At 41.0% G+C, this 19078-nt stretch overlaps 1 protein-coding gene across 1 annotated transcript in view; it reads left to right on the top strand.

Annotated features, from left to right (window-relative positions):
* Positions 1–19078, top strand: part of LOC134456061 (beta-1,4 N-acetylgalactosaminyltransferase 2-like) — a 45088-nt gene continuing 26010 nt past the window's right edge. Inside the window, exons 1-3 of the mRNA XM_063207493.1 lie at positions 1–59; positions 3290–3396; positions 11025–11062. Of these exons, the coding sequence (XP_063063563.1) occupies positions 1–59; positions 3290–3396; positions 11025–11062 (204 nt within the window). The remainder of the gene's footprint in view (positions 60–3289; positions 3397–11024; positions 11063–19078) is intronic.

Raw genomic sequence — 19078 nt, 5'->3', positions numbered from 1 at the left:
ATGACTCCACGGTTCATCAAGGCACGAACATCCTCTAGAGTTGAAAGACAGCATGCCTGGTTAGAATCACCCAGCCGTTAACTTCCTGGACGCAAATCCCATTCGATACAGCACAGACATTCATCTTCGGTTTTCATCATAGAACAGTGTCCACAAGAGCACCACCAGATACCATCTGTTCGTGAGCGCGCTACTGGTTGTAGCTTGGTCCGCTGTTCCATAGCCTGTCTCTGCCTTCTCCTTTCCAACAGCTCCTCATCTGTATACTCAGGCTCAAAACGATACGGACGGCCATCATACACAAAGTCATCTTCGAATTCAAAGTCAGAATCTTCTGCCATCTTCTGTAAAAGAGGAAGTTTTCACAGCCTTGCTTGCTAACTGCTTAATTGCAAACACAGACCGCAACATGCAATGCAATGGCAGCCAGCTTACGGCTGTCAAAATAAATGGAGTCGCCAGCCGATGACGTCACGGTGCCGCCTTCATTGCCGTTTTCAGAAATAAATGAGTACAAGTAGGCGGGGGTGTGACAGACGCGGGAAGTGTTTGATTCGACTATGGCACATCTGCACAACGTTTAAAAAGTGGGGACAAGTCATTTATGGGCTTGGAAATGTTGCCCCTACGGCTACCGTTGAGTGGATACCGTCTGACACAAAATCTTCCAAACTGCATCAAATGGGAAAAAAGTGGTATGGGTGTGTAGAGTGATGTGTTTTATTCCAGAAATAAGGCCCCACATGCAAAAAAACGTTTTTTCCCTTTAAGTTAATGACATAAGATTGAATTCTGATGCTGTCAAATCATCCGTCTTGGTGCTACTAGACTTAAGTGCAGCTTTCGACAGAGTAAATCACGCCATACTACTACATAGACAGGAACACTGGGTTGGCTTTACAGGCATAGTCACAGCACGAAAAGGGGGATTTGTGGCTCTGTGGACGCCACCAATCGTCCACGGACTTGCCTAACTTTCGTCTGATCGCTGGCGCTTTTGAAGGTGCGAAATTAACCCTATCCAGACCGGGGGGGGGGCTAAAAGTGCCCGCACCAACTTTGATGTCGTATAACTCCTGAATGACTAAAGCTATGACTACGAAACTTTGTGACTTTTCCTAAAATGAAGTTGGCTACAGTGTGATACCAAAAGATTAAGTTTATCATTTTTGTTGTTGCCATGGCAACGGTTTTCTGACAGGTACGCATGACCAAAAATCACTGATCTAAGTCTCATCATCATCACTTTTCATATTTTTTTACATTTCCATTAGCATCAGACACCCTTGTGAACATTTGAAGTGGTCTGAAGCACATAATAACCAAAATTGATGTGCATTACCCAAGTTAGATGGAAAATACATTAAGGTGACATTTTGGGCAATAAAATCAGGACGTGACGTCATAATGACGTCAAACTGCTGTCATTCATAGATCTTTGGCTGAAGATCATCCCCTCCAAGTTTGGTGGTCATACGCCATTCGGTTCCTAAGTTATGAGGGGGGGGGGGTCAAAAGAGCCCCCCCCCGGTCCCAGGAATGCCAAAAAAGCCCGGTCTGGATAGGGTTAAAGGTTTCGTTGTTACTAAAATCGGTCTGAAGCGAATCAGACCCGGGGAGAACTCTCACAGCAGGGTGTTAATGGCCCAACGATTACCACATGAAAGGCAATGACAGCCAGCCCGGAACGCGGACTAGCCTTGCTCTTATTGGACGAAAAAGACACGTGACTCAAAGTATTTGGTTAGCAGCTACGACCTTCTATTGGTCACGTTGGATTAATTTATGCAGACCGTATACAGTAGGTCCGTATAATTATGCTAAAATTATTATCACTAATATACCTAGGTTGATTTTACTTTCTATATTCACATCATCATAGGCTGCACTGTGATGGGCTTTAGAATGCATGATGTGAATTTATTGATAAAATGAAAATTAAACTTTTTTTTGAGCGCTTTTAATATCACACCAAACAATGTACACACACTTTGACAGGAACCATGCATTTCATAAAAATAAATAATTTAAAACTACACACATACCCTGCACACAATATACTCTATATGCAGTGATGTATACAGCACTCGGGGCACAAATGTACAACTCAAACATTGCATTACCGACATGTTAGTTTTGGGGATGGTTTTGGGAAGGGCACAATTCATAAAACTCAGAAACATAAAAAAAGGGTTCTGTTCCCCGCTGCATCCAAGTAGACTGCTGCCACATTGCAAAGCGCAGGTTGTTGTTACACCTCTGACAGCTTAGGTTTAGGGATAGTTTTGGTCAGGGCACATACAAAAATAGAGTTGAGTAAAAGTTGTCAATTCATAGTTAATACGTGGTAAATATGAAAGTAAGCGGAAAAATAGTACAGGTACGGCATTTTAGTACAGACTATACAGGTATGTACAGTATTATAAACATTGCTGTTGATTTCATGTTCTTCAGCCGCCAATCATGCCAGCAGGGTCTACTGGAGGTCTCTGGTCACTGCACCCTCGTCATACTGCAACAGGCACTCTGACCATTTCTCAATGTTCTAGTAAGCACACTTAGAAGTGTGTGAGCCTAATTAGTCACGCCCAGTGATTAGATACTCTTTGGTGAACCCTGCGGAGTATCCAATCACTGGGTGTGACTAATTAGGCTCACACACTTCCAAGTGTGCTTACTATAACATTGAGAAATAGCCTCTGTCTCACTTCTGGGAGCTGTAAAAACAAAAAAATAAATAAATACTTTACCATAAACCTCATATTGACATAGCAAATATATCAATAAGCAAGTCATATTGAGTCCGAAAGGGATAATCTTACACCATTTCAGTGTCTAAAATTCATCTAAAAAAGATTTTTTTTTAAAAGAATTTCTGATGTCTTTTATTGTATACAATGATATGAAACCATACACTATGCTATACTAAACTGTGAACCATGGTTGAATAAAAAGCTGGAGTTGGCTGGATGGCTTGCTCCAAGTGTCTTGCTTCAATTTAAACCCTCAATGGTCAATGTGGAGCATGTAAAACAAAAGCTATTGCATCCTAAAGTCATGGTCTGAAATTAGGACACAATTGAAATAGCTGTTAAAGGGTGGGTTTTTGAACATTCTATGAAAAAGAATAAGACAGCAAGATTCTAAAATTCAAAATTGTATTGAATCGGGCTCAAATTTAGAACTTTCATTGTCCGAATATTCCTGTCACACTGGTGCGAGGGTAATCCTACACCAGCAAAGGTTATTGTGTCTTTGCTCTAATCTCTACTTATCGTTTGGATGTTAGGGACTCAACTGGTCTTGCTGGAGTCTTTATCGTTCCTCCCAACTCACCCCTGCAGTACCCCTCCCACGGCCTAACTGTGGAACCCCTGAAGAGCACTCTGATTCCAGGTAAAAAGTCGTCATTTTATTTTAGCTTTGTCCATATCCTACTGTGAATATCAACATACCTGTATGTTTACTCTCTGTAAGCTGTCAATGACTGACGTACTGCATACATAGGCAAGGCAAGTTTATTTGTAGTGCATTTCATACACGGGTGCAATTCAATTTTCTTCACATATGTACCCTTTTCAATGGCATGCTTTTATAAAACACCGTTATAACTCTTCACTTTATAGACCATTAACACATTGAATAACGACGGTGTTAAGGAATTATGTTGTAGAATCCCAGCGTTCTAAAACTTTTTTCTTGGTAGAGTCACAGCACATTATGTGATAGGGCCACCGAAACATGTTATGGCTTGTTCCAAACGTGAGACTTTAACCTCTTAGTGCGTGAAACCTGTGTGTCTAAGTGCTTTAATTTCCGACCAATCCTAAATTAAACCAAGGGCGGTATCTGCCAAAATCAACATGAAACGGAGATATCGAGGCTTTTGTGAAACATGCGCTGTTTCAGAATCTTGTGCTTTATGAAAATGGTGTATAATACTATAACTCTGAGCTCCGTTGTGTGTTGTCCGGCTCTGCCACATCCCAATCAAAATGATTTTCGCCTCCAGAAGTTCACAGCAGTTTCTTTTGCACAGTTACACGAAACCGTTCTTTAGTCACATGCTGAAGGCAAAACATATCTCAAAACACGTCCCTAACCCTTATGTTGTGTTCATTTTCAAGTTTTAGTGTGAAAAAAACACACTTTCCTTTATTTTCTTGGAATAAGGCTTCATCTAATCCTCAGTCACAATCATTGCAACACACAAAAATATGTTTTATCATTTTAGTAAATTTTAAAGGTCCAAAAAAAAAAAAGTTACATCTGTGGTGTTCAGGGTCAAAATTGACCCGGCATAGATTTTTGGCTGTTGTATGCATTTCTGAAAAGCTGTTGGTTGCCCCTTGTCTTTAGTTTGGTGATTTATGGTGAGGGAAATATATTTCTTGCCTGAAATTTTTTTTGCCAGCTTTTTCATATTCCAAATCCAATATGGCAGTCGGACAGTCCCATACACTACAATACGTCATATCTCCTGTTCTGAAAGGAGTACAGATGTATTTCTGGTGTCTACTCATATGTTTTCATGGTCAGGGAATCCATTTCTGCATTATATAATGAGATTTTTTGCACATTTGTTTGCGAAATACATTTTTGCACATTATTTTCTCCAAAAAACATATCAAAAATTCATAATGGCACCCAAACATGTAGAACTGGTCTTATATTTTCCATAAAGTTGATGTGGCAATGACATAATGGTCCATGTTCATGGCATAGGGGATTCAGATGAATAGTGTGACATTTTTCATGTTAATTGATGTGTTCATTTCCAATATATTTGCATTAGATTGGTGGAATAGCTGTGACTCAGACAGAATTGTTATTTTGTATATTTACCACACTAAAATCATATAAATATTGAAAAACACCAAGTCAACATATTTAAACATTGAATTTATGCACTGAAAAACTAATTTAGTTGACATTTGGTCTTTATCCTGCTATAAATCTCTTTGGGTTGGTTTGGACCTCAACACCACAAATGCCACTATTGATGATATTTTTGAATATTAGAGAAAAACCAATAAAATAAATTTGGGGGTTGTTGTACTCTCATATCAGCTGTAATACATGGACAACATAATCACTAATTGTATCACTTTAGGAGGTATTAATAGTGAATTTATGCAGATTTTGATAGTTTTGGTCATCAAAAACGATTTGCATAATGTAAGATAAAAGACCAGTTAAGTCAAAAAGATGAATACATAAAGTAATATTTCCATGGATATGAATAAATACCAAGTTAGCCATGAGATGAAAAACAATATTTGATGATAACTAGTGTTTTTGGGTATTTTATGGCTGAGTTTTGTTAACACGGGTCAAAAATGACCCAAACACCACAGGTGTATGCAGCTTACGAACACAACACAAGGGTTAAAACCATTTAGTTCAACATCTATTAATCGGATGCATCCCTCTGTAGGAAACAGAGCTTTGCCATGGATTTCACTGTTTACATAGCCATCTATGCTAGCTTCTCACTGACAGCAGCAGCAGGCTTCTCCTGTTCACTACCAGTGTCAAGTTCATCATGGGAGGAATAAAAAACACAATGAACAATCCAATTTACCTGGCTGCTGATCAAATCCGAGGCAAGGGTAATAATCCAATCACAGTTTGGGCGCAATGTGTAAGGATCTGGCCAAGGATGTTCGCATTATCTCCCAGGAAGTTCGGTGCTCAACCGGACACGATGTAAAAGTGCTGTCTTCTGAGATTATGGAGCTTTAGAATGTATATGCTTCACGCAATAGAGTAAACGCTGACTGTAGCCCACTACTTGCACCCGCACCACACTGAAGGTAATAAGTTGGTAACACTTTACCTTACAGATCGCTAATTTCTACACCCCAACACGAAATGGCCCTATGGGGCTAACACAGAACAAGAATTAACCCCTTAAGACGCGGCTTAATACATTTGTTGCTACCAGTATGGTCATGACCAAGTCGTGGTGCATTTCTAAACGGCCTGTGTTGTGTCATAGTATTGTAGTGCTATGGTAGTTACATTTCAATGACTATTACAGCGTGCCACTGGAGGTNCAGCGCACATTAAGGTGCTACCTTAAAAGATTACAAACAACTCCTTTTAAACAGATAGCCCAACCAGTGGGATTTTAATTGTAATCACACATAGACATTTAACAAACATGAAGTCCAAATACACAAAGAAAGTCCAAATACACAAAGACAGTCCCACGGCTGGAGAGGCAACAGCCATCATCTCAGTAAGAGAGCCTCTGATGATTAGAAGGATTCTTCAGGTCTTTATACCAGGCTGGATTGCAGGTTCAGGTGTCTTCCATTAGGCCACTTCCCACAGTTGCTTCAGCTGATTGGTGGAAGTGGTAGCAAGGCGAAACAAGACAAATGGCACATGCATGCAGCCGTAACACTAATAATGTGGCAGTTATAATGTGGCAGTTTCATGGTGATAGAAAGAGTTTTCAAATGAAAAGGCGAAATGCTGGTAAGTGCATGGTTACAGTCAAGTCTTGTGCTGTGACAAAAGAGATGAAATTGACTGTCATTGCAGTCGTTAGATAGTAGAATTGTAGTTTAATGGCAGTAACTAACTGTTAGCAACTAAGTAATATTGTATCATGTAGTTATTATTATTATTGTGGTAAATTAATATGTGATTCCCTTGATTAAGGGATCCTATAATCGTCAAGTCAAGTCAGCTTTTATTGTTACTTTCTTCATATGCACAAGTCAAGTCAAGAGTCAAGTCAAGTGGGTTTTATTGTCAATTTCTTTACATGCACTGGTCATACAAAGAATTTGAAATTACATTTCTTGCTTTGCCATACAGACATAGACTAATCTAGGTAAGGACATAGACAGTATAGACATAGACAGTACTTATACATGGACGACAGTATGGACATAGACAGTGCTCATACAGACATTTAAAGTGCAAGACTGGACAACAGAAGACTTGTAGAGGACATACATTAGGAGGTAATTGTTGTGCTTCTGTGTGTGTGTGTGTGTGTGTGTGTGTGTGTGTGTGTGTGTGTGTGTGTGTGTGTGTGTGTGTGTGTGTGTGTGTGTGTGTGTGTGTGTGTGTGTGTGTGTGTGTGTGTGTGTGTTTCTGTGTGTATATGTGTGTGTGTGTGTGTATGTGTGTGTATGTGTTTAGTGCAGGTAGAAGGTGCGGTGTGCGTCTGTGTGTGTGTTCGTGTGTCTGTGTGTGTGTGTGTGTCAGTGTGTTTATGTTTGGGTTTAGTGCAGAAAGTGCAGTGTGCATTTAAAGTGCAAGACTGGACAACAGAAGACTTGTAGAGGACATACATTAAGAGGTATTTGTTGTGCTTTTGTGCTTTTCCTAAAAAAAAAGTCCTTTATAGCGTTCTGACATGGTATAGTAGCATTTTGAAGAAAAAATAAATATTAAAAAAGGTCTGTCAAGTACACCAGCAGCAGTGTGTGTGTGTGTGTGTGTGTGTATGTGTTTAGTGCAGGTAGAAGGTGCGGTGTGCGTCTGTGTGTGTGTGTGTGTGTGTGTGTGTGTGTGTGTGTGTGTGTGCGCATCTTTCTCTGTAGTGAGTCTCATCGCCCTTGGTGATGAGGCCCACCAGTGTTGTATCATCCGCAAACTTCACTAGATGGTTAGTGCTGTGGGTCGTTGTGCAGTCGTGTGTCAGCAGCGTGAACAGCAGGGGGCTGAGAACACAACCTTGCGGAGCCCCCGTGCTCAGGGTCAGGGTGCTTGAGGTGTTGTTCCCTACCCGTACTGCTTGTGGTCTTTGCATCAGGAAGTCCAGCAGCCAGTTTCAGAGGGAGGTGCTGAAACCTAGTTTGTCCAGTTTTCTGATGAGTTGGTGTGGTATTATGGTATTGAATGCTGAACTGAAGTCAATGAACAGCATTCTCACATATGAGTCTTTATTGTCCAAGTGGGTGAGGGCTGGATGGAGGGCAGAGCAAATTGCATCCTCCGTGGATCGCTTGGCTCGGTATGCGAACTGGTAGGGGTCTAGGGTGGGGGGTAGGGTGGCTTTGATGTGTGACAGGACTAGCCGTTCGAAGCACTTCATGATTATGGGCGTCAGTGCTACAGGACGGTAGTCATTGAAGCATGATGGTGATGATTTCTTCGGCACAGGTATGATGGTAGCAGCTTTGAAAAGTGATGGGATGACTGCTTGCTCCAGAGAGATGTTAAAGATGTCTGTGAAGACATCCTTCAGCTCTTCTGCACAATCCTTCAACACTCGGCCTGGTATGTTGTCTGGGCCAGCTGCTTTGCGTGGGTTGATGGTGGCCAGTGTCCTCTTAACACTGGCAGAGGACAGGTAAAGGGGTGGATCATGGGGGGGAGGGGGAGTTTTCTGTGGGTGAGTGTCATTTCGTGCTTCAAAGCGGGCAAAGAAACTGTTCAGGTCGTTTAGCAGAGAGGTGTTGTTGTCACAGCTTCGTGGTGCAGGCTTATAGTCCGTGATGGCCTGTATGCCCTGCCACAGGCTCTGTGCATCTCTGCTGTCTTTGAGGTGTGTTGTTATTTTGTCTGAGTATTCCTTTTTTGCTTTCCTGATGCCCTGGGACAGGTTTGCCCTTGCTGTCTTTAGGCCAGCTACGTCTCCTGCTCTGAAGGCTTTGTCTCTGGCCCTCAGCAGTCGGTGAACGTCTCCTGTGAACCATGGCTTCTGGTTGGCCCTGGTGGTGATGTGTTTTATTTCTGTAACATCATCGATGCATTTTGTGATGTAGGAGGTCACGGTGTCTGTGTACTCCTCAATGTCAATGTGATTGCTGTGGGTGGCAGCTGTTTTGAAAATGTCCCAGTCTGTGGTTTCAAAACAGTCCTGTAGTCGTGAGATGGCTCCCTCAGGCCATTTTCTCACCTCCTTCTGAACTGGTTTGGTGAGTTTTGCCCTTTGTCTGTAAGCTGGCAGTAGGAGAATCGTTGTGTGGTCTGATGATCCAATGTGGGGGATGGGCTTTGCCTTGTATGCTCTCTTCTGATTTGTGTAAACGAGGTCCAGGGTGTTTTGTTCTCTTGTTGGGAAGTTGACATGTTGATGAAATTTTGGAAGTACTGTTTTGAGATTTCCGTGGTTGAAATCTCCCAGTACCAGAAGGCATCTGGGTGTGCTTCTTGTTGTTCACCGATGCCCTGATGCAGCTCTTTCAGTGCCTCGCTTTTGACGCGGTTGTTGTTGCTGGGTGCGAGGTAGACGGCGACTAATAGGATAGCGGATATTTCTCTGGGTAAATAGAAGGGTCGGCACTTGATGATCATGAACTCCACTCGTGGAGAGCAGTGCCTCTGTACTACCGTAGCATTATTGCACCAAGCATCATGTGTGTAGACACATATTCCTCGCCCTCGCTTTTTCTCTGCAAGGGCTCTGTCCGCTCGGTGGCACATTAGTTGTTCCAGTTGTAAAGCCGAATCGGGTATGCCGTCGTTCAGCCATGATTCGGTGAACACCGTAACGCAGCAGTTCCTCACGGTTTTGTTCGCTGATCTTAGTAGCCGTATGTCATCCATCTTATTGTCCAGAGATCTGACGTTTGCCAAGAGAATTGATGGTATTGCTGGATGAGTTGGGTTGGCTGCAAGCCGTGTCTCGACGCCACCTCGTTTGCCCCTTTTCCTAATTCTGGAGCATCGCTTTCGGTGTCGGCATGTAGGCGATGCAGACGGGTCCGATGTAGTCCTATGCCGCCGCAGAATTCCTAGTTCTTCCAGAGTCTTCGTTGGTACATCCAATACATTGCTTAAGTTGTCCATTCTTATCTGCAACAGCTGTTGCCGACTGTACGTGCGTTCCGACATATTTTCCGACGATAGGCATTTCGAAAGACACATTTTAACACAACCTGCAACCTGCAACCTACGTGCGCCGCCGCCGGGTGTCATGAAAGTCATACACAGAAAACGAAATTACGTTTTCTCTCTCTACCATGCAAGAACATAGACATATACAAGACTGACATTTTACAGACTGACATAAAGTGCAAGACAGGACAGGTAACAGTGATGGACTGGTAACAATAAGTGATCAATAATAAATACAGTACAAATGAACATTTAACATTGAACATGTAAACAGAAGATAAGATACATATAGAATGTAGACATTACAATAATAGAAATAATAACAGTGACAGAATCAATAGCAACACTAGTCAAGTCAAGTCAAGTTTATTGTCAATTTCTTTACATACACTGGTCATACAAAGAATTTGAAATTGCGTTTCTTGCTCTCCGATGCAGACATAGACTAATCTAGGTAAGGACATAGACAGTATAGACATAGACAGTACTCATACATGGACGTAGACATTGCTCATACAGACATTTAAAGTGCAAGACTGGACAACAGAAGACTTGTAGAGAACATACATTAAGAGGAGGTATTTTGTTGTGCTTTTTCTAAAAGTCCTTTATAGCGTTCTGACATAGTAATAGTAGCATTTGAAGAAAATAAATAATTAAAATAATAATAATAATAATATAACAATAATAATAACAGTAGTTATATAAAGTGGTAGATTGGGGTAGCAGCATTGTAAGCAGCATGTTGTATTGTCTTATGTTCCAGGACTGAGGTAGTGCAGGTAAGGTGCAGTCCCATGGTACAGTACCGTGTGTGTGTGTGTGTCTACATACAGTAATCAGGTATTTCAATTAGCTGCAATGATGGTATGGTACATACTTATATTTATAGTTTAGAAGTGTGTGTGATGAGATAAAATTGTTAAGACTGAAATGTTGACAGTGCTGATTGAATGACCACTTGAGTACATTGAATAATCGTTGTGTATGATCTTAAGCTACAAAGAATGATACTGATTCTGATCTTGATCTAAGAATGTTCACTTATTATGGCAGCACCTAGCCTTCTCTTGACTGCACAGTTCACTGTGGGAAATGATTCCTATACCACATTCAGCACTATGTCAACATTTCACTCTTAGCTTTACTATATGTAAGCAGGGCTTTAAGTGTAAAATGTCAAACTACCTCTTTAACCTAGAAAATCATCTTTACAGGGTTGGCTGTGCATGCTCGTGGAAGGAATACTTTCAAGGTTTGTAAGTCGATGAGATCTACTATCTTCAGACTGAAAATTGTGGTGATGGGAATATCCCTTACCAAAATCGGCCATGGTTTTACTAATAGTAATACTAATAATAATACTATGAGAACTAACCATGGTTTTTAGTTATTCCTAGTTGTCTGTTTTTTTTTAGCATGGTTTATTGATTGACAATGGTTCAACCATGGTTTAACTATGATTTAAGCATGGTCTTACTATGGATTTACCATGGTTTAACCATGCCCTTGTAAAAAATAATAGTTATGTTATTCATTACATTACAGTGAGCTGACGCTTTTTTATCCAAAGTGACAGATATATTACAGGATATTGGTTACAGTCCCTGGATCAATGTGGGGGTAGGTGCCTTGCTCAAGGATACTTCAGCCATGGATGGAGGTGTACGGAATGGTAAGGGCAGGATTTGAACCTGCAATCCTGTGATCTAGAGTCCAACTCCCTATCCATTACACCACGGCTACTCATATCACTGATTCTTGAAAGTTTGGCAAAAACATGTCCCTGCAGTAAAATATTAATTCTGTTGAAAATCAACTAAATTTTCACAAACAAAATGAACCCAGGTAATGGCCAAGGGGTCTGTCACACGAATACACAGTTGTTTGAAATATTTAAGTGTAATTTTATTACTTTTCATGGCTATAAACCTGTCCACACCCTGTAAAAACGCCTGTCCCAAGGACTGGCATCATCATTTCAATTGACTTAAAATACAAAAATCACTAACAGAATTGAACAATATCACCATGATGTGGAAGACCATATTAAAGTGGTTCTACAGATGTGCACATAGTGGATGTAAAACAATATTTACTATTATTTACTAATTGCTCAAAATGTGTCCAGCATATTGGTCACCACCGTCAGATTTTTTCTAAAAGACAATAAAATCAGGTATGCACAAGGTAATTTTCATTACTGAGGACCCCTTTTCAAACCTTTAGCTCTACTGCATACTTCACCATCACTGAAGCTCCTGTAAGTTTACTATTTTGTCCTCAATTTGTTAATTTGTTTGGACACTGGTACTGTCCCAACCATAAACTGTCAACACCGTCGGGGGTTTTAATAGTATTGTATTACATTAATGTTAATAAATATAATTTTTTTCAGAAAAGGTATGAAGCACCCAAGAAACAGAGCGAAAATGAAATGGCTAATGTGAACAAACAATGCATAATATTTAAAAGAGTGATTTTTTGTCTCACACCGTCAGATGTCACCACCGTCAGATTTTGTTCTGCTCATCATGTTGTTCCATATTTTACTAAATTGTGCTGGTTAATGAAACATTACTAGGCATGTTAGTAATAATTGTGATCCAAAATGATACTCTAGCCACCACTGAGGTGCATTTGGAGGTTTTTTTGTCAGAAAACCTGACGGTGGTGACATCTGATGGAGTTCACCAAAAAACACATGTTTTACGTGTTTTTGACATGTTTTAAGAATATGCATACAATAAGTATCTACAGTTATGTTAAAGTAATGTTAAAGTAATTCACTTTAATACAGTAAACATGTGTTTTTACTTCTAATTCTGTCTGCCGCTGTTGACAAAACAAGAAAGAGCCCATTTTCTGAAAAATGTTAAACATGGGGAGCTTGGCCAATGCATTCCCTGCACAGCCAAGACACATCTCATCACATCACATCTATGATAATACACCTCTTTATTTTGGATTTGAACAACTTAAAAGCTGTTTTTACCACATTTTCAACAACCAGTGGCTTACTTCCTAGATAATCTAACTAATGAAGTAAAAACACATGCTCATACTGTGCACACACAAAAATAAAGTGTTTATGCAAGATGCCATTGACTTGAGAGGGCTATTTATTTTGCTAAATGCAGTTACTAATTAGGCCACTTTCACCACTCTCAGATTACTGTCACCACCGTCAGTTCTTAAGTCACCACCGTAAGAAGGAGTTTTGGTCATTTTAAAGGAATGTGCTTACAACATTTTCCTTAGGAGTTGTTGAAATATCAAAGTAATAGCCAATTGAAGCCTACACGAATATTTGTGAAATTACAAAAAATTGTTTGTTGTATTTAGGCGTTAGGTAAGCATCGTATGACGGTACATATTTTAAAATTAGAACACATGAAACAGTATTAAAATAGAACAAAAGTGAATTTTCAACATTTAAAGGCATATGTGTGAACCAAAAAATACACATAATCACTTAAAAACTCCAGATACATATGCAACCAAATCAATACAATTTTAATAACTTTTAATTGTGTCTGACGGTGTTGACAAAAAACAAGGTATGATCGGAGAAAAGCCTGATTTCTGAAAAAAATACATAATGGGGAGATTGGCCTTGTGCATTTCTGAAAAGCCAAGACCTTAGTCTACGAGGATATACCATAACATTTTGTAATTCACTTTGTTTTTTTCTGTCAACATTACAACCTGTTTTAGCCACTTTCTCAAGAATCAGTGATATGTCTTTGTTCAGGGGTTTCGAGTTTTCTTGGGTAACCACGAAAACCATGGTTCGTGACTGGTTCAACCATGCACTCCCTCCCCCCACCATGTTCTTTAAACAGCATGGTTTGGGGGGGGGGGGGGGACACCATGGTTTATGGCAAAGAGTATACTAGGGCTAGGTTTAGTTAAACCATAGTCACGAACCATGGTTGTTATTGTTACATTAAAAACCATGAATAACTATAACCCATGGTAAATCTATGGCAAAACCATAATTAGTTGTCATAGTAGAACCATGCTTAATCTTTGTAAGGGCTACTACTATGACAGCTACTGCAATCCTGTGGATAAACTCCACTATGGTTGGTTGATAGTACTTAGAATCACCATGAAATGTGGTAGTAAAACATTAGGACATGTACGTGTATATGCCCCCGGTTCTTAGAGTGAGATGAGTGAGCCATCTCTGTGCAAGTCAAGCTGATTGGCTGTCGACCTGACGAAGATTTTAGTAAAATCACTCCTGAAAGATGGAATTTGCACTGAGGGCGGGACCGCCCGGAGATTATATAACGCGGCACCGAAGGCGCAAACACTAACTTCATAGACACGCTTTCTTCGGCTGTGGCGATTTGGGTAAAGTAGAAAGATGGATCAATCATCTCACTCTAAGAACCAGGGACATATACATACATGTCCTAATGTTCTTATTCGTAAGACTCGTTCAACATCTCTGTGGGAGGATGCAATCACTCCCAGATCGCATGCTGACCACCTGAGTCACAGTTCACAGAAGGTCCCCTGGTTAGTGCTCCCAGTACCCGAGCCTGTGGCGGGTGATCCCAGAACCCTGTGTCCCAGAGGCATAGCGGTCACATCAAGCCGGAAGAACCGGATGGAAGTGCAGGGGCTGGCCCAGCCAGCCGCTCTACACACTTCAGAAAATGTGGCACGTCTGCAGAGGGCCCAAGACGTGGAGACAGCACGCGCCGAGTGCATCCTGACCTGAGCGGGGGGATGAACGCCCCAGGACTCATAAACCAGAAGGATGGCCTGAGCCAGCCATTTGGAAAGCCTCTGCTGGGACAAACCAAGCCCCTTAGAGAGTTTAACGAACCACACAAACAGCTGCTCAGTCTTCAGGGTCAGAATTTGACTGGTTAGCTTTGCCGATTAACAACACACTTCCTCGTCGCCATTTTCACAAATACACATCATATCCGGTACCAATTATTACCAATATCATGATGATTGGTTGGTGTGCCATTGCTCTCTGTACATGCACAAGTTTAGTGTTGGACACAGGATTAGTATAGGTCTGTGGTTGGGCTAGAAGACGATGCGCGTCCCTGAACAACGTCATTGTTCATTTCTGAACATCTAATGCCCGTCCTCCAAATAGCTTTCCTCAGTTAGTAACATGGCACGTAAACTGGTGCCGGAAATGAGCTCCATGAAACTCTATTTTGGGAGAAGGGAAAGCATGGGAAAGAATGGTAAAGGTAACGCGGGAAGGGGGGGCGCGGGAAATACATTTCATGATGCGAGGTGAAGGCGCTGTTTCGGAGGTAGCCGATGTAAGCCTCTGGTTGTGTTACGGTCAAAATGATCATTTTGAAACTTCATTCTAAAATAACTTGAATCGAACTAAAAGAAAAGGACAGGCACTGCGGTGAGGACGTTCCCAACAAATGCAAGAAGACACATCGCAGATGTCGTAGACCAGAAAATACTCAATGTTTAATAACCGCCAATACTTGAAACTATCCTGGAATTACAACGAAATTGGATGTCCATCAATTGGATGCCCATGGAGTCTGTTTCATTTTAACCAGCTGCCACTGTGTCTCAACAACAATAAGGTTGAATAGGCTTTCTTCTTCTTCTTTTTTTTTTTAAATCATGCGCCTCAACATTCAAATCCACTTTTAACTGGCTGCATTTTTGCAAAATTTCCAACCGCGTACAGCACATGTAGTTGCACCGCATGCATCTGTGTGCCGCCAAAATGACAAAATTAACCGGAGATGTGCTTACGGCAACTTTCACAGCAGCTCATCAATTTGTGCAGAGATCCACAGTTTTCCATGTCCAGTCAGTCTTAGTACATCTGGACGTGGCAAAGGTACTTAAGTAGTTATTTTGTCTTCATACATGAGGCTCCAGGTCTTATAATACCTCCATGGTCCTGTGCATGTAAATGCGTAATGGCGCCACTGCTCCACAGACTGATAGGAAGGAGTGCAAAAAGCATGAAGCTCTATGGGGTCACAACTGAACGCGTTCTGAATTTTAGGCATGAACGCTGTAGTGTTAGGAATGTGAGTTAGTGCAAGTAGAATGTGAAATCACAATGCAGTGTAACAGGGTGGTGGGTTATGTGTGTGTGTTTGTGTGTGTGTGTTTGTGTGTGTGTACTTGCACTAACTCAAAACAGTCACAATTTAGTGTTGAGGGGGGGCTATCAGTGATAGGAGGGCAGGGTAAGCATTCAGCATCCTATATGAAGGTCTTTGCCAGTCTGGTGGTACGGGAACGGAGGCGCCTGTCCCTCTTTCCAGAGGGCAGGAGACTGAACGTTTTTTGTGCAGGGTGACTTATATTCTTGCCATCAGTGCTTTTCAGGTGAGGCGGGTGGTGTAAATGTCCTGCAGGGAGGGGAATGGCGCTCCAATGATCTTCTTCGCTGTCTTCCTTATCACAGTTTGGATGAGGACGCATTGTACACAGTTATAGCAAAGGTACAGGCATATAGCTTAAGTAATGGAGGGCAAACTAGAATGGGCACTCGGTAGAGCGCAAACCTTCGCCTACGCCACTTATTTTTTTTTGGCCATCTTCAGAGTGTGGGGCATAACATTCTCCAAATGTTGGTGTTAGTTTCATTTAAATTGGACCGGAATATCGTAATATAACATTTTTGGCCCAGTCTTGACCTCTTATTCAATTCCGCATGCCCTAGTTGTTCTGGCATATAGTGATTGGCAAAGAAAAACGTTTTTGACCTTTTCGTGACCTTTGACCCAATCACTCCCAAAAAGTAATCGATTGTTCCTTGGGTCATGACCAATCATCCCACTGAATGTCATAAAAATCGGCTCAATTTACGTTTTTGACCTTTTCGTGACCTTGACCTTGACCTTTGACCCAATCACTCCCAAAAAATTATCGATTGTTCCTTGGGTCATGACCAATCATCCCACTAAATTTCATAAAAATGGGCTCAATTTACGTTTTTGACCTTTTCGTGACCTTGACCTTTGACCTTTGACCCAATCACTCCCAAAAGCTAATTGACTGTTCCTTGGGTCATGACCAGTCATCCCACTAAATTTCATAAAAATCGGCTCAGTTCTGTCTGAGTTATAAGAAGTACAAACAAACATTTTGACCTTGACCTTTGACCTTATCACTCCCAAAAACTAATCGATTGTTCCTTGGGTCATGCCCAATCATCCCACTAAATTTCATAAAAATCGGCTCAGTTCTGACTGAGTTATGCGAAGTACAAACAAACAAACAGACATATTCACAAATAAATACACGTCGGGCAAAACATAACCTTCTGGCGCCCAATCTCTGTGTGACTATCTATGACTTATGATAGGCCCAGCCACTATGGACCTTACACATCTAAGAATCCTGGTCCTAACCTACGTTGACCTTATGACTCTACATTCTCTGTCTATCTCTTCTTCCTCTGCCTTCCTGCTTTTTCTGCCTCTCCTCTATACCTCTCCTTTTAAATCTATCTCTAACAACACTCTAATAACACTCAGTGCTATACACAGTGCTATACAAATACAATTATTATATTATTATGACAGCGCATTGCGCAACGCAAAATTACCATGCTTTCTGGTTAGAAAAATGCATTGAAATGGCGAAGTAATGTGCCGTCACGAACGCGCCCATTAAGCACGCGCTTGGTGAGATCTCCGCCAACAGAAAGCTAACCGTTGTTTACCTAAAGCTCATGCGTAACAAGTAGGCTATGGTGTCTTAAAAAGCCATTTGAGTCATTATTTTAAGAAGGCCGGCTGCTGCATCAGCTGCTGCATAAAGGTAAAAGCATAGGATATCCGTGAAAGGTAATTGATTGTAAATTGGAAAGCCTGTGATAAACACTGATAGAGGAGGTCACCGGAACATCTTCAGGTGTGGATATTTTCCTGTTAATTTGGACAAGTGCCAAGACTATCGACGTTGCCACGTCTTCGTCAGACTCAATCGCAGTAAAATATCCACACCTGAAGAGGCTCCCGTGACTACTGTGTCTGCATAGCCGTGACGCACCAGATGGCTCAGGAGCGTGGAGGATAGGCTACCTTTCTTTCTCGTTGATAGACTTTTGTCTTCTGCGCTTGTGAAGAACTATAACAACAACTAAATAAAAACAAAACGTTTGATGCGACTCTAGGAAGAAAAAAGTTTACTCCAAAATAGGTGGTTTGCACTATAGCTATCCCTGTATCTTTGGAGGAAAACAGCTGAAGTGTAATTTCATTGGGAGAAAAAATATGAATGGCTGAGCAACTTGCCATCTGAGGATGTAGCTTATTGTGCAACTTCTGGGTGAAACTTAAGTTTCCTTACAAAGGGCTTTACTGACTGGGAGAATGTTATTTATGATAAAAGAGGCATGATACCAAAGCATAGCCATTCAAAGGGAATAGGCTGAGTTGGCTGAAAACTACAACATATTTATTATTATACATGTCTACATATTTACTATTTCACATTAGGCCTATACATTCATAGAGGAGGGCCCTATATATAGGCCTGTGTAACCTATATTTAGGCTATTTATTTTATGAATTAATTTTTTATTTATATTTTTTATTAATAATACAATTTCGGCGCAAGCGCTCCGCACGCGCATTATGGACCTCGCCTACTTCACACGTCTGGCTACGGCCATGGTTGACAAGTATGGAATTCACTTCAATTTGTGCTGTTTCTTGCTCCAGTTTTGGAAAAAATGATTGGCCAAACTCACAATAGAAAGCCTTTGCTGTGCTACTGTCACAGAGAGTGGAAAAAAAACCTTCATAGAAGAAGTCACTCTGAACAGGTGTGTTAACCAATCCAATGAGCTCTCTCTCTCTCTCTCTCTCTCTCTCTCTCTCGCTCTCTCTCTCTCTCTCTCTCTCTCTCTCTCTCTCGCTCTCTCTCTCTCTCTCTCTCTCTCTCTCTCTCTCTCTCATGGTAGAGGGAACTTAACTACTATTTACCCATAACAAATGGTGAATTTCTGAGCCCTTTTTTAATTTGTACCACTGAAGGCATTTGATAATGCTTCATCATATTTTAGAAATAGGGCCTATGTGCCTACATATGCCTTTTATACCAAATGTTGATCATTTTGAAATTGTTTCAGTTGTTTAGGACGGAAATTATGTCTGTACTATCATTGCTGCATTGTTTTCTAAACATAGGCTATTCAAAACACTTTAAAAAGTCACTGAAAAGAAATGGTCATAGTAGCCTACTAAAAAACATTTTGTTCATAATAATGGTGATTAATGGTGATCTTAAATTCTCA

Source organism: Engraulis encrasicolus, chromosome 9 (assembly GCF_034702125.1).
Source record: "Engraulis encrasicolus isolate BLACKSEA-1 chromosome 9, IST_EnEncr_1.0, whole genome shotgun sequence".
NCBI lineage: Eukaryota > Metazoa > Chordata > Actinopteri > Clupeiformes > Engraulidae > Engraulis > Engraulis encrasicolus.
The sequence above is the reverse complement of the archived record's forward strand: the minus strand, read 5'-3'. Positions and strand labels throughout refer to the sequence as shown.